We start from the raw sequence: 18,347 nt of genomic DNA on the forward strand, positions 1-18,347 counted from the left end.
CAGGAGACAGTGTGGAGTGGAGGTAGATGCTACTATTCACCTTCAACTACATGTTGAGGGACAATTAAAGAATTAACCTTTCCACTGATAATAACCATCAGGACTTTCCATCACACCTACCATCTCAGTAGTTAAAGACTTCCAGACCACATTGTCTAATAATCCAGCACTGTTTGATAATCCAGCCTCTTAATGAACCTGATCTGGAACTCTTGTCACAACAGTGGAAGCTCCCTTGTTTATAAGAAATTACAGTCAAAATCTCTGTAATTAACTGTGTTCATGAGTGATCTTCCATGACTGTATCTCACATCCAAGCCCTGCTGGGATGTCACAGAGATCTTTGCACTCCCAGCAGTCACTGTCTCGTGATATGCTCAGACAGGTCAGTGCTGAGGGCACGCTGGGGCTGTATCCCTGTTGGACACACAGGTAGAGACTTCCCAGCAGGGAGCAAAACAAGACTCAGAAATAATCTACAGACACTGTCAGGAGCAAGTTCATGGCAGGATCTCCTCCTCCCTGTGTTGATCCTTGGCAGTTAAGAGATGACCTTTAGAGAGCCACCAGGGCTGAGCAACACACACCACTGATTATACAACAGACCTTGTAGTTACTCATCTTTGCAGCAGCAAGTGCCACAAAAGGGTGTAAAGGCCATTACCAGGGAGGGCATCTGTGCAGAAAAAGAGCAGACAACAGAACCCAGCTCTTTTTCCCCTGAAAACTGTTAAACTGGGATAGCTGAAATGTGTACTGATCTCACCTGTACCCCACCCTGCAGCTGAATGACCCACCCCTGCCTGTGTGACTGCTTTTAACCTGCCCCATGGTGGGAAATTTGGCACAGCATACACCCACACAAGGCAGGACTGCATGTCCTGCTTCTCTTGCTTTATAAAGGCAAAGTCAAGATATCTTAAATCCTTTCACTCAACAAGAGATTGCACAGTGACCAAATCCTCCTTGCCTTCTTCAGATGACTAAAATAATTGAAGTCAATATTTCTAATTGCTTCAGCAAGGCAAGCAGGCTTCCCCCTACATCTATTCACACTGCCTTTTTCTTTTCCACTGTGCTCAAATGTGATTAGATAATGCTATAGGAGATAACAGCACAAAAATGTGATGAAATGTTCAGCATGATTTCTCTCTTCCCTGCCTGAGCTGCCTGGAGCCCTGAGGAAATGGCATTACCTTCTTCCTCCCTCAGAGAAACATGTATTATGAATGACACAAACCTTCCCATTAGTTAACCCTTCTGATTGTCCCTCTGTGGCACTGGCAACCTTCAGCCACGGTTGCATAGAAAAAAAAGAAGCACAGCTTCCAGCATAAAGCCCTGCTCTCCTTTGGATTAATGCTTAAAATAGCAGGTAGGCTGCAGAGCTTGGACAAACTGACAGCATGAGTCCAGCCACGGCTCAGGCTTCACTTTAACAAAGCAGGGCCCTCAAAGGGACACGTACAGCACATAAAGCTAAGCTTGACCTCCTTCAGTGAAAGGGGCAGGCAAAGGAAAAAGCTCATCAGGCTGCTTTCTCCACGTGGCCCAAAGAATGAGCAGAGCACAGGCAGGTTATCACTCACAGCTGGGGCAGGGGGAGCATGAGGTGCCCAGGGGGTCAGGAGCCCTCTGTCCCTGCACATCTCCAGCCAATGTATTCATGTTCCTGGTTCAAACCAATATCCTCATTGTCAGATTTGTTATCTCTGCATTATAAATATACTTGTAGATAACTTGGAATTTAGTTCCAAGCATTGAAAAAATACCATGACAGTGTAGATTTATAATGGATGCCCTGTCTTGTTTGTGAAAGAGGCATTGCCACTGTTCTTGTGGAGCCTGCAGAACACTGAAATATGTATCTCATGGGCACTGTGGGTATCTATGTGCACGACTTGGGCTTTCTGTGATGACCACTGCTGCTGCTGCAGTCTTTGAAGAATCTGGGCTATTAAAATGAATTATGATGATGGTTTCCAAAGCACTGGAGGAGCAGACTCCTGTATTGCTGCAGAATCCTGGAGGCTGCAGGAAGGAGTGGGGCTGGTACAGTGTGGGAGAGCATGGGCAGCCCTGTGGAGCTCCCAGCTGAAGCAGTGCCCTTCCTCAGAGAGGTGGAAGAAACAGAGACATTTTGCCCCTTCTCTCCCCCTGCCTCCCCCAGGCAGCTCACAGTCCAGATCAAAGCATTTTGTTGTCTGCCACACAGACAGGGCTTTGAAGAGTGAAAAGGAAGGATGAGAGGTAGAAGGTGAGAGCACAGCAGGAAAGAATTTGATCAGGCAACTAGAAACGAGTATGGGAAACAGGATTTAAATTGCATTCAAACTCAATCTAGTTTGAAAATATGGTGGATGCAGCCTCTTCTCATAACATTTCAGTTTCTTGGACCCAGGCCAGCCCAGTTGGACTGAGGATGGAAAAAAAATAAGCAAGAATTTTTTGAGTAGAAATAACTTTGAATTACAGAAATCAGCTCTGAATCTCAGCCCTCCTCACCCCACAGCTCCTACAGAGCATGAGTAGTGCTCTAGTTTGTAGCTGTGCTTGGGTTTTAAGCTTTACACAATCAGATCAGCCTTAGAATTTTGTTCTGCTTTGGGCAAGTCAGTCTAATGCTCAGAGTCCAGTCAAACAAAATCAGCAAGGCTTCACCTCAGCAGGGGCTCCTGTGCCAGGGATGTGCTGGGGTTCAGAGGGGGAATGTCTACCTGTCTTCTTACAGGGTTTGACACCAGCATACTACCAATCTGTAAGGATTCCTTAGGCTGGATGTTCAACAAACTTGACATGAACTATGACCTGCTGCTGGATCCCTCAGAGATCAGTGCCATTTACCTGGACAAGTACGAGCCCTGTGTCAAACCCCTCTTCAACTCCTGTGACTCCTTCAAGGATGGAAAGCTTTCCAACAACGAGTGGTGCTACTGCTTCCAGAAGCCAGGAGGTGAGTTGTGCAGTGCACAGCACAGAGAGGAGGTGTTTGGGGCTCCCTGTGTTTCACAGAGATTGGTCACTGCCAGGCAGGTGTGGTAAAAAGCTCTTTTCCCCATCACTGGTGTGAAAGGACATTGAGGGACCATGTTTAATGTCACAGATGAACTGTATGAACATCCCTTGACCATTGAAACAAAGCAGTAAGTGCCAGTGCACACAATCTAGAAATAAGCTCTATGGCTGATAGAGAGCTCAAAAACTTGCCCTTTTATTAATGCAGAAATTAGTCAATTAGCAAGTCATAAATCAGAGAGCTGGCATGATGTCAGTTTGGTGAAAAGAGAGGTAGAATGGTTTAACAATTAAAATGGCCCCCAAACACTGCTCTCAACTACAGTGTGTTGCCTTTTTTTTTTTTTAATTAGTGGAGCTAATGACATAAATCTGTTTTGTGGTACAGTACCAGCATATGGGCTGCTCTCATTCCCAGGTGTACAGTAGTCTACATTTCATGTCAGCAGTGAAGCCAGTCATTACAGAGCCTGTCCCGGACCATCTGGAAACTGATTCTTATACGTTATATTTTAGGTCTTCCTTGCCAGAATGAAATGAATAGAATTCAAAAGCTAAGTAGAGGGAAGAGTCTGTTGGGTAAGTTCGATTACTTGCTATTCATTTACTCAACTAATTAAAGCTTCTGTGATTATTGTAACTTTATATGCAGTAATGGTTTTTCAATTAGAGACTAATGTTTTGAGTCGGGAATATGCAGCGCTGAGTGTAGGCCTGACACTATGAAATTAAACAAATAATGAGATAGCAACACACAGAACAGGTGTCAGCGTGGCAACGGGGTCAGAACTAATTTACAGCTCTCCAGAAATGCAAAGCCCTGTCTGCACAGAGCTTAATACTGCCTCCATCACCTCACAGGGCAGAGTAAGCACAGAAGCTGCTTGATACTCAAACCTCCCATTTTTGAAGGGTGACTGAAGGTGCATAGCCAATGGGTTCTTGTCTCCTTCCAGTCGTGGTGCAATGCAGGTACTTCTTGGGGTTCAGCTTTGCCTAATCACTCTCTAAAATATTTCAGTAGATTCTGTGTAAATGAAAACAGGAACTCATGTCATCTCATTGTAGGCAGCCCTGCAGGATGCTCCGTGCTGTAAGATGGGATTGTGCCTGTCCCTCTCTCTAGTGACTACTGCAAGCCTGACTCGATTCATAACTTACACTGCTCTGATGGATACCTGAAATTAGGTTAAATAAATCCCCATCTGGCATTTTCCCATTTAATTGCTGAAAAATCAGGTTGTTGAACTGAGTAAATTTAAGGTGACTAATTCCCTACCCTAAAATCACCCAGTGGTGGGTAGGCTGATGTTTATGTGCTGGTATCTTATTGAAACCTCTGTGTGTTTGTGTGCACAGAGCCAAATCCCTGAGGTGTACAGGACAGATCACATTTACAGCAAGCCCTGCATTTCACCCTGAGGAGCCTGGCTGACCTCAGACCAGGCTGTCAGGCCCTTCCTCAAGAATATGTGTCAGGTTCTCAGAGCATCCCCAGCTGCAGCACAGAACATGCACGTCAGCTCTGCTCTCAGAGTCCAGCCTGATGTTTCTGGATACCCTGCAAACAGAGCTGCTGCAAAGCTCATCTTTGCCAAATCCTGCCATTCCCAGGTGCCACTGCCATTTGGACTCAAGGTTCAGGTACCTTATGAGCAACCTCAACCTGGATTCATTGGTTCAAATGAAGAATAAACATTCCCAGAGGCTACAGGGGCTGTGGTTTAGATCCATCAGCCTTTCATGGCAAGTTTAAAAAATTAAGATGTTTGAGTTGCAGCTCCTGCTGTTCGTAGCTGAGAGGATTGATAACTCAGGGTATGTGTGCTTCACTCAGTAAATATTTTGCATTTGTGTGCAAGTGGATGTTGTGTCAGAGGAAGTCACGGTGTTCTGTGTCTCATGGGTGTCATGATTTCCAAAGCCACCTAAAAGAACAAGAAGCCCAGTTCTCAATAGATAGCTTTGACTATCCCATATTTATTTTATGCTTTGCTGTTATTTACTGTGTGCAGTAAATGTCATCTGAGTTGAAACATAAGTGGTTTGTTGTGGTGTGTGGGAAGAATGATGCCTGTGTTGCAGGTAGTGGAAGGTGCAGGTAGTTGTAGCACATGTCACTGGGATCTGATCACAGTGGCAGGAGCAAAATGACAAAGTAAAAGCAGTAAGAATGGTCCCTTAGTACAAATAACTTCTAGTCAACTGTATTTAAAAAAAAAAAAAAAGAAGGATGAAAGTGGCTAAGCTCAACAAATCAAGGTGTCAGGCACAGGTTGTTCCACAAGCCAGAAAATTATAATATAGAGAGGAACTCTTTGCTTCACCTACCTTGAAAGTCTGCCTGCATAATGACACCTGTCTGGGAGCTTTTAATCTGATATCAGAGCTATTTATACAGCAGAAAACATTGTCTTTTCACTGACTGGAAAATCATGCAAATGGAAACCAAGTGTAGCAGCAGTAAAGATGGAAAAGAGAGATTAATATTTTCAGAGAAACTAATCTTTAATTATTCTCTTTCCTTCTCTGACCCTGACACAGAGAGCACAGCACTTACAGTCTGGGCAGGAGCATGGAGATGGTTTCTGTTAACTTGTATCCACTGATAAAAATGATGACTTTTGATATTGTGTTCTCTCTATATATTTTTCAAAACACATGACACTTGCAACAAAGAACTTCAAAGCCATTGCCATTAGATGTGTTGAATTTGGAGGCTTTCAAATAGAGTCTAGCATCCCAGGAGACTGAATTAAAAAGTAAACAACTCTATTCATCTTTTCCTACCCGATTTATCTAGAGTACAATTAACTGCAGAGACTGTACTTTTAGAGCATACAACTGTGCAGCCTGATAATGCTTCTCCCACATCACTAAAGTAATAAATTTCTGCTCCTGTTACTATTTCCTCCTGTATTAGCCCTGTGGATTCAGCAAATATAATAGCTAATACAAGGAGCTGTGTGCTGGGTAGCACTTATTTCTGTCAGGCTTTTACCTGTGTGCTTCACTATCTTTAGCATATAATTATTCTCTCCATGTTCTCTGAGGAAGGGGAGTATTATATAGATAAGAAAATGATGCAAAAAAAAAATATATATATATATTTCCGGGTCCATAAAGAGGCTACAGATGCAATAGTGCTGTTTGAGTTTGTGTGGAATATAATTAAATACTTTATAGGACAAAGAGAGATGGGGAGGGAGGATTCACCAGCCTGAGGAGGTTGGTGGGGAGTACTTAGCACAGCTGGTCCACCAGCCCTCCCCACACTGGTGTGCAAGCACTGTCTGTGTAAGAACCTCTGGAGAGGAAAACTCCTTTCTCCTTCCAGAGTCTGCAGATGTTCTCTGATGCCAAACCAAATTATGGGGTGAAATATTCCCAGAAAATGGGCTGTCTGGGTGCCCTGCTCCAGGATAGCAGATCTTATTTCCAACGAGCACGGGGTGATTTGTGCCCAGTTTACAGGACGAATCATCACTTGCTCCCTGGGACTCTCTGTCCTCTCCAAATCATCCCCTGCACCTGACACGTTGGAGAGGACAGGCTGTATCTCCCCTGTGATGGTTGGCAAATACTGTGACATTGGTATGCACAGCTAAATATTTAAAGCTCTGGTGTTACATACGAGTTGGCACGAACTTCCCACGCAGAAGGAAAAGTACCTTCTACTCCTCGCTGTGACCCAAAGTGTGAATCTATTCCACACACAGTTATGCTGGCAGTGAGCCTGGGCCATAATTTATTTTTGAATCTGAGGCTTTTATAGGCAGTGTGGAACATTTTCATACCTTACAAGAAACACTGAAACTGTGCAAGGAGGGAAAGGTTGCATTGCCCGAGGAAAAGAGAAAGCGTGAGACAGTTTGAAATGCAGGAGCTGTTCTCTGCTCACCCTGTAATGCCACTGAGGTTCCCCCTCTGATCCTCCCCTGGAGCCAGATGTTCATCAGATTTAACAGGGGAGCTCTAGTGACATGGGCACAGCTATGCTGGTTTCCACCAGCTCAAAGTCAGCACCTGAGCACTTTTCCCAAGGTTGTGTATAGTCTGATAAACACCTGGAATGCTTATGAGAGAGAGGACGTGAGCACAAAGATGAAAAAATGCCTTTCCTAATCAATACTGAAATAAAAGTTTAAACAGTGAGCGTTATCTTACAAAAACCTGCAAAGGCAAATGCATGTATGTGATTATTAGAACTATTCTCTTATAAATAGTGAAGATGAGTCTTTGATAGCCTTTAATATGCTTACATTTGTACATGAACTTAATTGTGGTACCTATAGGCAAACCTTCTATAAGATCATGCTCTGAAGTTATTTAAAATACTCTCACTAATGGATGTGAAGTGCTCTCCAAAAACGAGATTTCTGCAGGTGTTCAAAGGTTTCTGTTCTCACCTTCCAGACCCACATTAGCAGCACTCAAACATTACAGAGCAATGAGTCTGGAAATTCAGAGATTCACTTCATATACACCCTCTGTGTATGAGACTGACTGACCTCCACTTTTGTGTCTTTTATAAATAGGAAGTCTCATGACATTTGGGCAGCATCTTCTCATTCATTTTTTTCTCTGAGAAATGTAGTGGAAGTGGCTCCTCTAACACCTGAACTGACTGAGTAGATGCTATACCCATGGAACTAGTTAAAAAACTTACTGCATCACCACTAAATCACTGGTATCTCTGACAAAGAAGAAAAATCCTTTCTCAAAAATCACTTGCAACAAGAAATTTGGGGGCAAGGGTGTGTTTATGCCATGTTTCAAATTGAAGCAATTGACAAAGAAGGGAAAAATTAATGGGGTGACCTCTCATGGGAATAAAGCTAATTCATCTTGAAGGACAAGAGGGCTCTTCATATTGAAGTACATTTACTGTATCTGCCAAAAATGGTGGGAACAATAACACAGGTTTCTCCTGAGAGTTTTCCTGTCTGCAGAAGCCAGAATGAACCATACAAGGCTGAACTATATTGGTTTTATTGTGAAACAAATCTTGGGCTTCAAATCCAAAGACTTACTGACTCAAATCCTGTTGTCCCTCTCTGTAAAGCTTGTGTATTATTTCTCCTTTTATACATGGGAAGTCTCAGTAAGTCAGAGGATGTGCCTGAGATTAGTATGAATAGCAAGCAGATGGCAGATACCTTCCAGGGATAATTACAGTGTTGTGGAAGGACTTATATGATAAACACTGAAGGAGTGCAAATGGAAGGGAAATGCAGAATTAATGAAGTTGGGGTAATAATCCAGTTGGGAAGAAAAGTTTAAAACCAGGAGTTAAATCTGAAAAGGCTCTGTGGGAATATTAATCATTCAGGGACAGACTGAACCTCTCTCTAGTGCTGTGTTGCCACCTCCCTCCATGTGCACAAACATTTACAGCCTGTGCCGTGAGCAGGGTGTCTGAAAAGAGTTAACCATATGTAATTTCTTCCCCCCTTTTAGGCAGCAGATAATCACATGTATTTTCTTGTCAACGTTGCAAAGATCTCCCTGTAAATAAGTGATAAGTTCATGATACTCTCCGTAGCTGTTTGTTCCTGCAGAGACTTGCATTACTGAGCACACCTTATATTTTATTCAGGTACTTTCATCCCCCGGTGCAATGAAGAAGGTTATTACAAAGCCACTCAGTGCCACGGCAGCACAGGGCAGTGCTGGTGTGTTGATAAGTATGGGAATGAGATAGCTGGCTCCAGGAAGCAAGGGACAGTCAGCTGTGGTGAGTTATGATGTGCTTTCCTCAGACAACACAGGAATTACCACTGTTGTAAGCCCTGCCATTGCTGTAGGACCAGGTAGGGTAACAAAAGTGAAACACGAGTACCAGAGTTAAAACTGCTCCTGGATTTTGCCATCCAGACTACAAATGGGGCCCTTACTGGTCCTCTGGACTGCAGGGGCCCAGCAGAAGTTAGCAGGCAATAATAACCACTGTTCAGATATTTTTGCTGCCAGCCTGGAAAATGTAGTCACTGATATTAAAATCCAGGGTTATTATATTATTATATATATATAATATTTATAATATTTATATTTATATAATATTTTAATATTCATATAAAATAATCTTTATATATTTATTTTATATTCTATTATATATTATATAATATATAATAATTAATTAATATTTATATAAATTTAATATTTAAATATTTTAATATTTATATAAGATATTTAATATATTATATATTTATATATTATTATATATATAATATATATAATTAATATATATATTAATATATATTAAATATATTGTTTTGTGTAATCTGGAATTCACATTTACTGGGACTCCATGAATAATGGCTTTCCAGGCAAGGGAAGGCCTAAATGTGTAAAATTGTATACATAAGCAACCACGCCCCAAAAAATTGCTGACAGGACAATATTATGTAGATAAGTGAAATCCCCAATTAGCTGTTGTTCCTAAACATGCAAGATTTCACCTGCATTCCTTCAGAGGGCTTCAGTGGTGTTTGTGTCTGCAGCTTTCTCTTTTGAGAAGGAACAGAGACCTAGAAGGTCCAAGATGCCCAGAAATCACATCACAGATGTTACATTCAACAGCTTCATTTGCAGAGTGAGGTTTATGCACTCCAATAAAATCAATTTGTGGAATATTTTTAGCCTGGTTTACAGAGCCATGGTGGAATTGAAGTATTTACAAAGGAGTAATGATTTTCTGGCCTGCATGCACGTGAGCTGGAACTCTCCAGTCATGTTTTCAGGAGGAGGAGGATGCAGAGAGGTTGCTTATGCAAGTAAATTTTTCAGAGTAAATCGATACATATTTATCCCAGTCCAGAATGAAAATTGAAATTTAAAGGGTGTTGCATGAAGAGCTGAACCAATGAATTTAAAAAGTAACATTGCAAATGACACTGGCTTGCATGACAAGGGTAGTGGTGAATGAGGGATTTGGTGTCCTGGGAGGGAATGACCTTTCCTGCTCACCTGTTTCAGAAGAAGAGCAAGAAACCTCAGGGGATTTCGGCAGTGGTGGATCTGTTGTGTTGTTGGATGATTTGGAAGAGGAACCTGAAGCGACAAAAAAAGATAAAGAAGGGAAACTGAAGATTCATGTAAGAGCAGCTAATGAAGATGATGAAGATGAAGACGACGACAAGGATGATGAGATTGGTTATATATGGTAGTGCCCATCATAATGAGGACTCACATTTTGCACAATATTGCAAGTCACATCATATCTCTGCAATTGTATCTGAGAGTACCTGGCACAAATATTCCCTCTCTACTGAGTTTAATTTTGTATAGTCTATTTAATTTGGATGACATTTTTCTTTTCTTTTTTTCCCAGCAAGGACTGTTTGGAATACAGCTTTTGTTTGGTTGGTTTGGGGGATTTTTGTTCTATCCACAGGGGCAATGAGTTTTGTTTCAAAACCATTTCTTGTCTTAATCCTCACTTGCACCGCTTACAAAATACATCCTGTGAAAGGAGAATCCCAGAAGGGGCTCAACAAACCAATACAAGGCTTAGAAGCCCTTCTCATGTGAGAGAATTTGTGTCATAAATTGTTACCTGGATCGTATCAGAAGCAGTTTTTCCTTTCATGAAGAAGGAAAAGGAGGTGCCTCATTTTCTAGCCCATATTTGTGATGTTCCAGTAAAGTCTCTTCAGACAGTGGCTGCCTGGTACCAGGGGTTTCATCCAGAGAGAAACCCCCTGGCAGGATTTTCTCTTTCTTACATACTCTGAGTCCAACAGGCTTAGTCCAGCTCACGCTGAAGGCAAAGCTCCCCCCCGAGCACAGATCACTGACACTGTTTGACAAAGAAACATGGTCTGGATGTTAAAGAGATGCTGAGAACCTGCAGCTATCATGGACCAAGCCCTACAGGCAGGGAACAGAGTCCATCTGCCTTTCAGAGTGCTTAAGGAGAGTTTTGTTTGTTTGTAGCATCATGAGCACCTCCACAGCTTCTGCCTGAGCTCATTTGCACTCAGAGCTTCCCCAGTGTCACACAGGCAGCCTCTGCTTGCAGCTCACACACTGTGGAGCTGCCTGTTCCTCATTTAGCAACCCCTCATCCCAAAGTTATAACACTGTCAGGCACACTAACCATCAGAAGTAATAAGCTGTCGTTTCTTTAATTTAAAGAGTTAATATTTATTTGGCCTGTTTAAAAAAGCAACTTTAGGGGGTCATATTTCAAAAGGATAACCCCTTTGCACTGCACGCCTGTGATACACACTCCTAAAAAAGAATAGTGTTAAAATCCAATCTGTGATTCCCTCACCATCTCCCATATATTAAAAGGTCTTGTATCACAGCATATTGACATTAAATTTTTTGCAGTGTCCTTTCCCACAGCAGTTCTCTGATGCTGTGGTGACCTTTTATTTTTTTTGCTGTTTTCAGAAGCAGTAAGAGGAACCTTAACCCCACACTTGCATTAGAATGCAGGTGTAAGTATTTTAGCAGTGCCTGTGGTTTGCCAGTGAATTATTTTGCAGAATGAAAAATGTGCTTATTACACCAAAAACTAATTAGATAGGTTTGTTTGTTGGTTTTTTTTAATTCTGAGTTAATGGTGGACATAGAGATGGAGACATGGTTGGTTACATAGTCACTTGGAAGCAGGAAAATACCATGCTGGTTGGCAGAAGTCAGTTTTTTAGGTACATTGGCCCAAGGCCTTTGGTCCTCAGCCCTCCCAGAGTCAGTGCCCACCTGGCAGGGCTCTGGGTAGGACCTCTGCTTTCAGTCAGGATCAAAAGAGGAACTCCTTTCAGGCACTATGTGCTGCAGGGGCTCAGTTGTTTTCCCCTCTCTCATTTCCCATTTATCTAGATCAATGGCCTGAGAACAAAATAAAAACGTGCATAATCATTATTAATGCAGAAGGATGTGTAAAACCAGGAGGAATTTGTTGTTTCACGCCCCTGCATCCTCCCAAAAATCTGCCATCACAGTCATTTGCAGAAGGCCTGCAATCTGCCCTGCCTCAAATCCCTTTGGTTTTTCTGTAGCTGTAGAAAAATATATTTAAAAATCATTGTCCAAGAGCTGCACAGCACATACACACACATTTATACACTTTTCTAGTTGCCTTTCATGGGAAATCCTGCTGACTTGCAAAAGGAACAGATAAACCAGCATTTCTGTTTCCCTAAACAGTATGATTTTGTGAGAAGCAATTGAACATTGTCACAAGGTTTCTTCTCAAATGTCCTGTTTCATTTTCTTTTGCTATTTTCTTACTTAACCCCTCCCTGCCTAGGTCTGGCTCTGCTGTGCCTGAGGCACAGAGCTGCCACCTCACCCTGACACAAACCTGAGCTCCACAATCAGCAGGGTTATGCTCATCCTCCTGCCTGGCCTCATTTTCCACACAAACCGTGGGGGTTTGGGGCAGTCCTGGTGCCCCCTTTGCAACAGCTGATCCTGGACTATGCATCAAGGTCACAGAGCAAATCCCTTCTCCTGCCCAGCAGGGTCAAAGCAAGTCCTTGCAGGCAGTACCAGGGGCAAGGCTGCAGCCCTTTGTATCACATGCAAACGTGCAGGATGACTAAACTAAAGCTGTTAAATAAGTCTTTAAAAGTGAATATGGCCACCTTTCAGCTTATATGAGCAGACATGGCCCCACCATCCATTTTTCAGAGCCACTGATGGTCTCCTACCTGTGATCTTTCACATGCAACGCTTCCAAGTCAGAGCTGGTAGGGTTTATACCTTTAAACCAATTCCTGTCTCCAGTTGGGTACAACTACAGGGGAATAGTGTCCAATCCCAGGTGTTCCAGCCTCGGCAGGACAGGCTGTTGTGCTTGGAAGGGCAGCTCAGACCATGGATTGCTTTGAGAGCAAGTCCCCAGTTATTGCAAAGCTGTTTAGCAAAGCCCTTTTGAGATCCACTGGTATCCTCCAGTGGTGGGGGATCTGCAGCCTCTATATATACATATGTATGTGTGTGTGTCTGTGTATATACATTTATGCACATATATGTGTGTGCATATGTATGTGTGTGTGTCCAGTTTGGGAAGATGCAGTGAGAAAAATCTTCTACTTCTTTAAAAGAAACCAGCGATTCTACCAAGAACCAGTGCTCTTCCAGATCGAGCCCCTTCCATTCCTCATGATTTGTAAGGGATTTAATTTGCTTCCAGCTTAATTTAATGCCTTTCTTTTTCTCTTTTCTTTTTTTCTTTTTTTTTTTTTTTTGCAAAGCAGGACTTCCCATCTGAATCAAGTCATCGACCTTCCAAACATTTTCTCATTGTGAAAAATGGAATCAGAGTTCTCCCATTCTTTTAGAGACACAAACCAATTTCTTAATCTCTTTTTCTTTCCATATTAGAGACTATGAGATACTGTTAGGTGTTGCTCTGTGTTTCTTTTAACTACTGTGGTTAAATCAAAATGCTGAGTTCAGATTTCAGCACAGTTGGATTTTTTGGGGGTCATTACTGGCCTTTGCTGTGAACACAAAGAATCCTTTTCATTTTCTTTGCCTTTTTTTTTTCCTTAAGCTATTCTGTGCTATTATTTTAAACCATTCAAAGTGTTTATTTAATATTTATTCTACAGTTTATATCGAAAATGTAAAGTTTATATTTAAAACAACACTGTTTGTTAGTGAATGCTTCTCTTTGCCTCTCCAGCCTAGTCTGTTAGTCTCAGTGTACATTTCTGGCATGGGAATATTTTGATATTAGAAGTTTTGTAGCCTTTTTCCCCTCAAGCAGCAACTGACACAGATCTAAGGTCACCACTTGATCCAGACCACCAGATCTCTCAAGCTTAGCTTCCCACATTTGTTGGCTTTTCCTGCGGTCCCTTCTGTGTGTCATTCGGGTTCCTTTCATCCACAGACTGCTTTGTACAGTTACTATACATCAAAAAGCTCTTTCTACAGTAGGTGGGTTTTGGTCTTTTTATACTTTTCTCAATGCTGTTGATGTCTGTTACTGTTCAATGTGTAGATCTGTAAGGAGAGATCCAAATATTCCGTGTTTCAGTTCGATGTCCCTACTGTAGATGGATGTAGACTATCATAGTAAGTAGAACTGCATAGTAAATTCTGAATGCTTTTTCCATAAGGAGTTAAGTGGAATGTGAGCATTTTGCTACCTTTGGTTAACTGTAAATGCTTAACTGTAGTCTGAAATAGTTGCATTTTTGTCTGTCTCAATAAATTTTAATTTGTCTGCGATACCTCATTGCCAGTCCTGAATTTTATTAAACTTTGGGGATCAAAACTACTGCACTATCTTGACTCAGCATTTAATCACACACTGAAATGGATGGGCCTTTGTATTTGCCTTATAACTTATACCTGTGTTCAATGCCAGCTGTAATCTGTGAAGTTAATGTAAGGTCTCCAGAAACCTCTATTTTAGAAGCAGAAATTAAATCAAATTGGATGGAATAACTGTACCAAAATCAGAACTTTACAAATTATATTAACATTGATTTTTAAGGAACTAGCAAGGGCAGAGAGGGAAGCTTTCATTTTTATTTCCTCCCTAGTTTGCAAATTTTTGTGTTTTTCTCTCTCTTCTGATGGTATCCGGGGCTAACACAGCCACACTCTACAGTGGCCATTATCTACACAACAATTGAAGGCAAAATTGTTTTAAATTCATTTGGTGGAAATACCTGGGTTTGTGTCTCTATTATTAAATTAGAGCTCCTCTATTATATTATTAACCAATTTAAACAATCAACATTATTGCAGTGCTAATTACAGAGCTTAAAAAGTTATTTCATCCCCTTTTTTTTGTGATGTGTATGGGGAACATTAAAAGTACCACATGAAAGCATGAAACCTATTTTCAGACATTTGTGCAATTATCATCTCATCAGGTAATACATTTATAATATATCTGTCCATACACCATCAGTGAGGGTCAGAACCTGCCTGGAATTTCTGTTCCATTGCCTGCATTCACTACTTTATTTTTACTGTGGGTACCACACATCACTTCCACTGTCTTTCCTCACCTGACTCTGCAAACAAACAGGTTTTTCCCTTTCCAAAACCACTCTGAGACTCCTTGAAGTGTTTGATCTTCCATGCTGAAGGGTTTCAGCTGTTCCAGACATCAGGTGCCGGGTGTGGCACTGAGGACTGGGAGGAGAGCAAACCAAATCCAAAGCTCGAAGGTGTGTGAGCTGCAAATGAGATTTTAGTTGTCAGAAAGGGTTGATGATTGCAGATTTTTTTTTTTAATATCCCTTCTAGTTTTCAATTGGAGACATCTTGCAAACTTTGTTTGGTGTTACCCACACACCTCCCTTCTATTTACAAAGGCACATGTATACATAATATATGTATTTATAGATACATGAAATATATGTGTGTGCATATATACATATATATATATATATATATATATATATACAGTATTTATGTTTATATAGACACACACTGGTATTATCACTTGCCCTTAGAAGTGGTGGTATTATCACCTGCCCTCACAAAGTGCCATAAAAAAGGAACCATCAATTCTAATGGTTCTCACACCTTTTGGCCAGTGGATTTCTTCCTCTTGAAGTTATTTTGTTACTCTTCTTCCTGTAAATGTCAGTGAGGTTGAATTTCTCCCTTACTTTTAGATGCTTACTCCTCAAAAAGTTGCATGAGGTGGATTGACATAACTGACCCTGTTATTAAGTAGGTTCTCCCTGTAAGCATATGCAGCTCCTAAACATCTCAAAAATCATCCATAAATTTGCTTCTGCCACTCACCTTTTTAGTAGCAGAATATGCTCTGCCTCAGTTAAAAAAAAAAAAAAAAAAGACACTGAAAATACTTAACTGGTGATCTCAGTTTTGGGGGAGTGAGGGAGGGCTCAAGGGACTGGATCCCCACTGAGCCACATCCTGACAGCCCTGAGGAGCTGCTGTGCCCAAAACTGGTCCCCCCATTACCACCTTCCTGCCTCAGGCTTTGCTCTTTAGACTCCCCTGGTTTCAGGATATCCACCTCTGGGAATTCTTTCCATGCCTCACCTGGTGTTTTATCACCTGTACTTTGCTATTCTCTCCTGGAACAGCTCGTACTGGGCTTAGTGCTGTGAATTGGTACTTTGGTTTAATACATTAAAATACCTGTAGTGGATCATTACATCCCACCTGTCATGTCCTGATAAGCTGCACTGATTTATATTTAGCTTTTCCATGATTCTGTCCTGCCATTTTCAACGAGAACCTTGGGACTGGTTCCCATGAGCTCCCTGCCAGGGGATACAGACTTTGCTTCTGTGCTGATACTGAAGAGTGTCTGTGGCTGAAATGTTGCTCCAGCAGTAGTAAAAGGTCAGTTTGGGCTTAAGCTAAAATGATAGCAGGGGTGGCTTCTTACCTGGAGGACAGTGGGGTCCATCCACACCCAAATGTTGTTCTTTGCATCCTCAGTAAAATCTGCCAGACCAGGCAGTTCCACACTGGGGGATGATACCTCTGCATGGAAAGGGACAAAGTTTAAAAAATGGCCTTTTTTCCTTCATTTTCTAATATATAAATATTTTCCCTATCTTACTGATAATATTTTGCAAATGAATATTCTCTTCTTAGCATGTTCTGTGAAACCTCTGATGTAAGATACATGTATACACTTACACACACACCCCACTCTGTCTCTCTTCCTCTTTATTTCCTCTCTTACAAAATTGTCTGTCGAGCTCCCCACCAGCTGTAAAGCAGTAGCATTACAGCCTTCACTGATGATTAGTTTCATTTTCCACCAAATATACTGACAGTCAAAGGGTGAGATATTAAAAAAGAAAAATCATGTCACAACAGCTTTGCACACTGTACAGCTTTTTGAATAGATTAAAAAGAGGTAGAGTGCTATTAATAAAGCTTTTGACTTTCTGAGCACTCCCATTTTTGGAATCAGACCAGCTCTTTTGGAGGGGGAGGGGAAGGCAGAGTGAAGAGCAGTCTTGGGAAAAAAATAATGATGAAACAAATAGATCTAGGTAAGCTGGGAATGAGAGGGACAGACCTCTCAAGCATGGGCAGAGCAGTCCTACCCACTCCTTCCCAGTGAGTCGAGGAGCTCAGGATCAGCCCATGACAACTCACAAGCTGAAGAGGCAGGTTTCTGCTACAGGCTGAGCTGGTCCTGTCCCCTGTGTGCAATACCCAGTAACTGCTTCAAATGAATCCCTGAAAACAAGGCTTAAAACCACACAAACCAGGCAGTGGCACGGCGGGGGAGAGGGAAGAGCAAGGCCAGAAGCAAATTCTGATGCTGCCAGCAGTCCATCAGCCCAGCAATGAGGCAGAGGTGTGTAAAAGCTCTGAGGAGAGCATCCAATGGCTCTGCAGCCACCCTCACAGCTCTAGCTGGGCAAGAACCCCCTCTCTGACAGCAGACTTGGAAAGAAATACAGCCTCTGGCAGCCACTGGTCTGGAGTATCAGCTTCTTTCATGTTTTGCTATAAACTCCTGCAATTCCACACTAAAGGCTTGGGCAGAGGGAGAGTTTGTGAAGAAAACTTAAAATGCAGGGTCTTTGCCAGGTAGTAACTGCCTTTTCTCATCTATAGTTACTCAATAAAAATCATTGCTGGAGCATGACTCTACTTCCATTCCCAGCCAATACATTTGCCATCTGGCCCTTAAACATGGGAAAATCGACCCCAGAGCATATTGCTAAAGGAAAGGTCCTTAAGCACATTGGTTTAAGCTTTGAAAACATATTACCTCTAAAATTATTTGCAGGCTTTGAGAGCCTTGCAGGTTTGACACTGATTTTTGCGTGTTGAATACCTCAAACCCGGCTTAATGCAAATATATTCAGGTAAGAGTCTGTACAAGTAGGAGCACAGCCACAGCTTTGCTCCATCCCAGATGATGTATCAATTTATCACAGCCAGCAAAGAATTGACCTAAATAACTACTAGCCTAAAGTAAAATTAAATAAAACTGAGACTATGACAAGATGTAGGTTTTCACAGATTAATGTAGGCTATTGAAATACTTTGGGTTACAAGGGGCTGTTACAGAAGATCAATATTCCCACTGCTTTTGGTACAAGTCACGTAAGAACCCAACACCTGCAGTGAGCTTTGGTGGTTGTCAGAGGCACTAAAGCTGCAGCTCAGCCCTGCACCCCTCCTGCAAGAGCTGCTGGTGTGGCAGGAGGAGACGGGATGCACAGAAACACATCTGCTAAACACCTCCCTTGTCATGTACAGCACCAGCCAGCTTGGAAAGGTGGGCACTGAGCAGTTGCACAGAAGGAATTACCACAGATTTATTTTGGCAGGCAGGAGAGCCCAATTTGGCTCAGCTGGCTGTAGTGGTGGAGACAAACATGAGGCTGGTTGTTAAA

The 18,347-nt window shown here is 42.0% G+C and overlaps 1 protein-coding gene across 1 annotated transcript in view; it reads left to right on the forward strand.

Moving 5' to 3' along the window:
* The window catches only part of SPOCK1 (SPARC (osteonectin), cwcv and kazal like domains proteoglycan 1), a 265,682-nt gene extending 251,471 nt beyond the window's left edge, over positions 1-14,211 (forward strand). The window contains exons 7-10 of the mRNA XM_029962976.1: positions 2,732-2,953; positions 3,532-3,594; positions 8,615-8,752; positions 9,994-14,211. Of these exons, the coding sequence (XP_029818836.1) occupies positions 2,732-2,953; positions 3,532-3,594; positions 8,615-8,752; positions 9,994-10,184 (614 nt within the window). The 3' untranslated portion in view covers positions 10,185-14,211. The remainder of the gene's footprint in view (positions 1-2,731; positions 2,954-3,531; positions 3,595-8,614; positions 8,753-9,993) is intronic.
* Positions 14,212-18,347: the final 4,136 nt, after the last annotated feature.

Source organism: Manacus vitellinus, unplaced genomic scaffold, assembly GCF_001715985.3.
Source record: "Manacus vitellinus isolate BGI_N305 unplaced genomic scaffold, ASM171598v3 scaffold_51_pilon, whole genome shotgun sequence".
In the NCBI taxonomy this organism is placed as follows: Eukaryota; Metazoa; Chordata; class Aves; order Passeriformes; family Pipridae; genus Manacus; species Manacus vitellinus.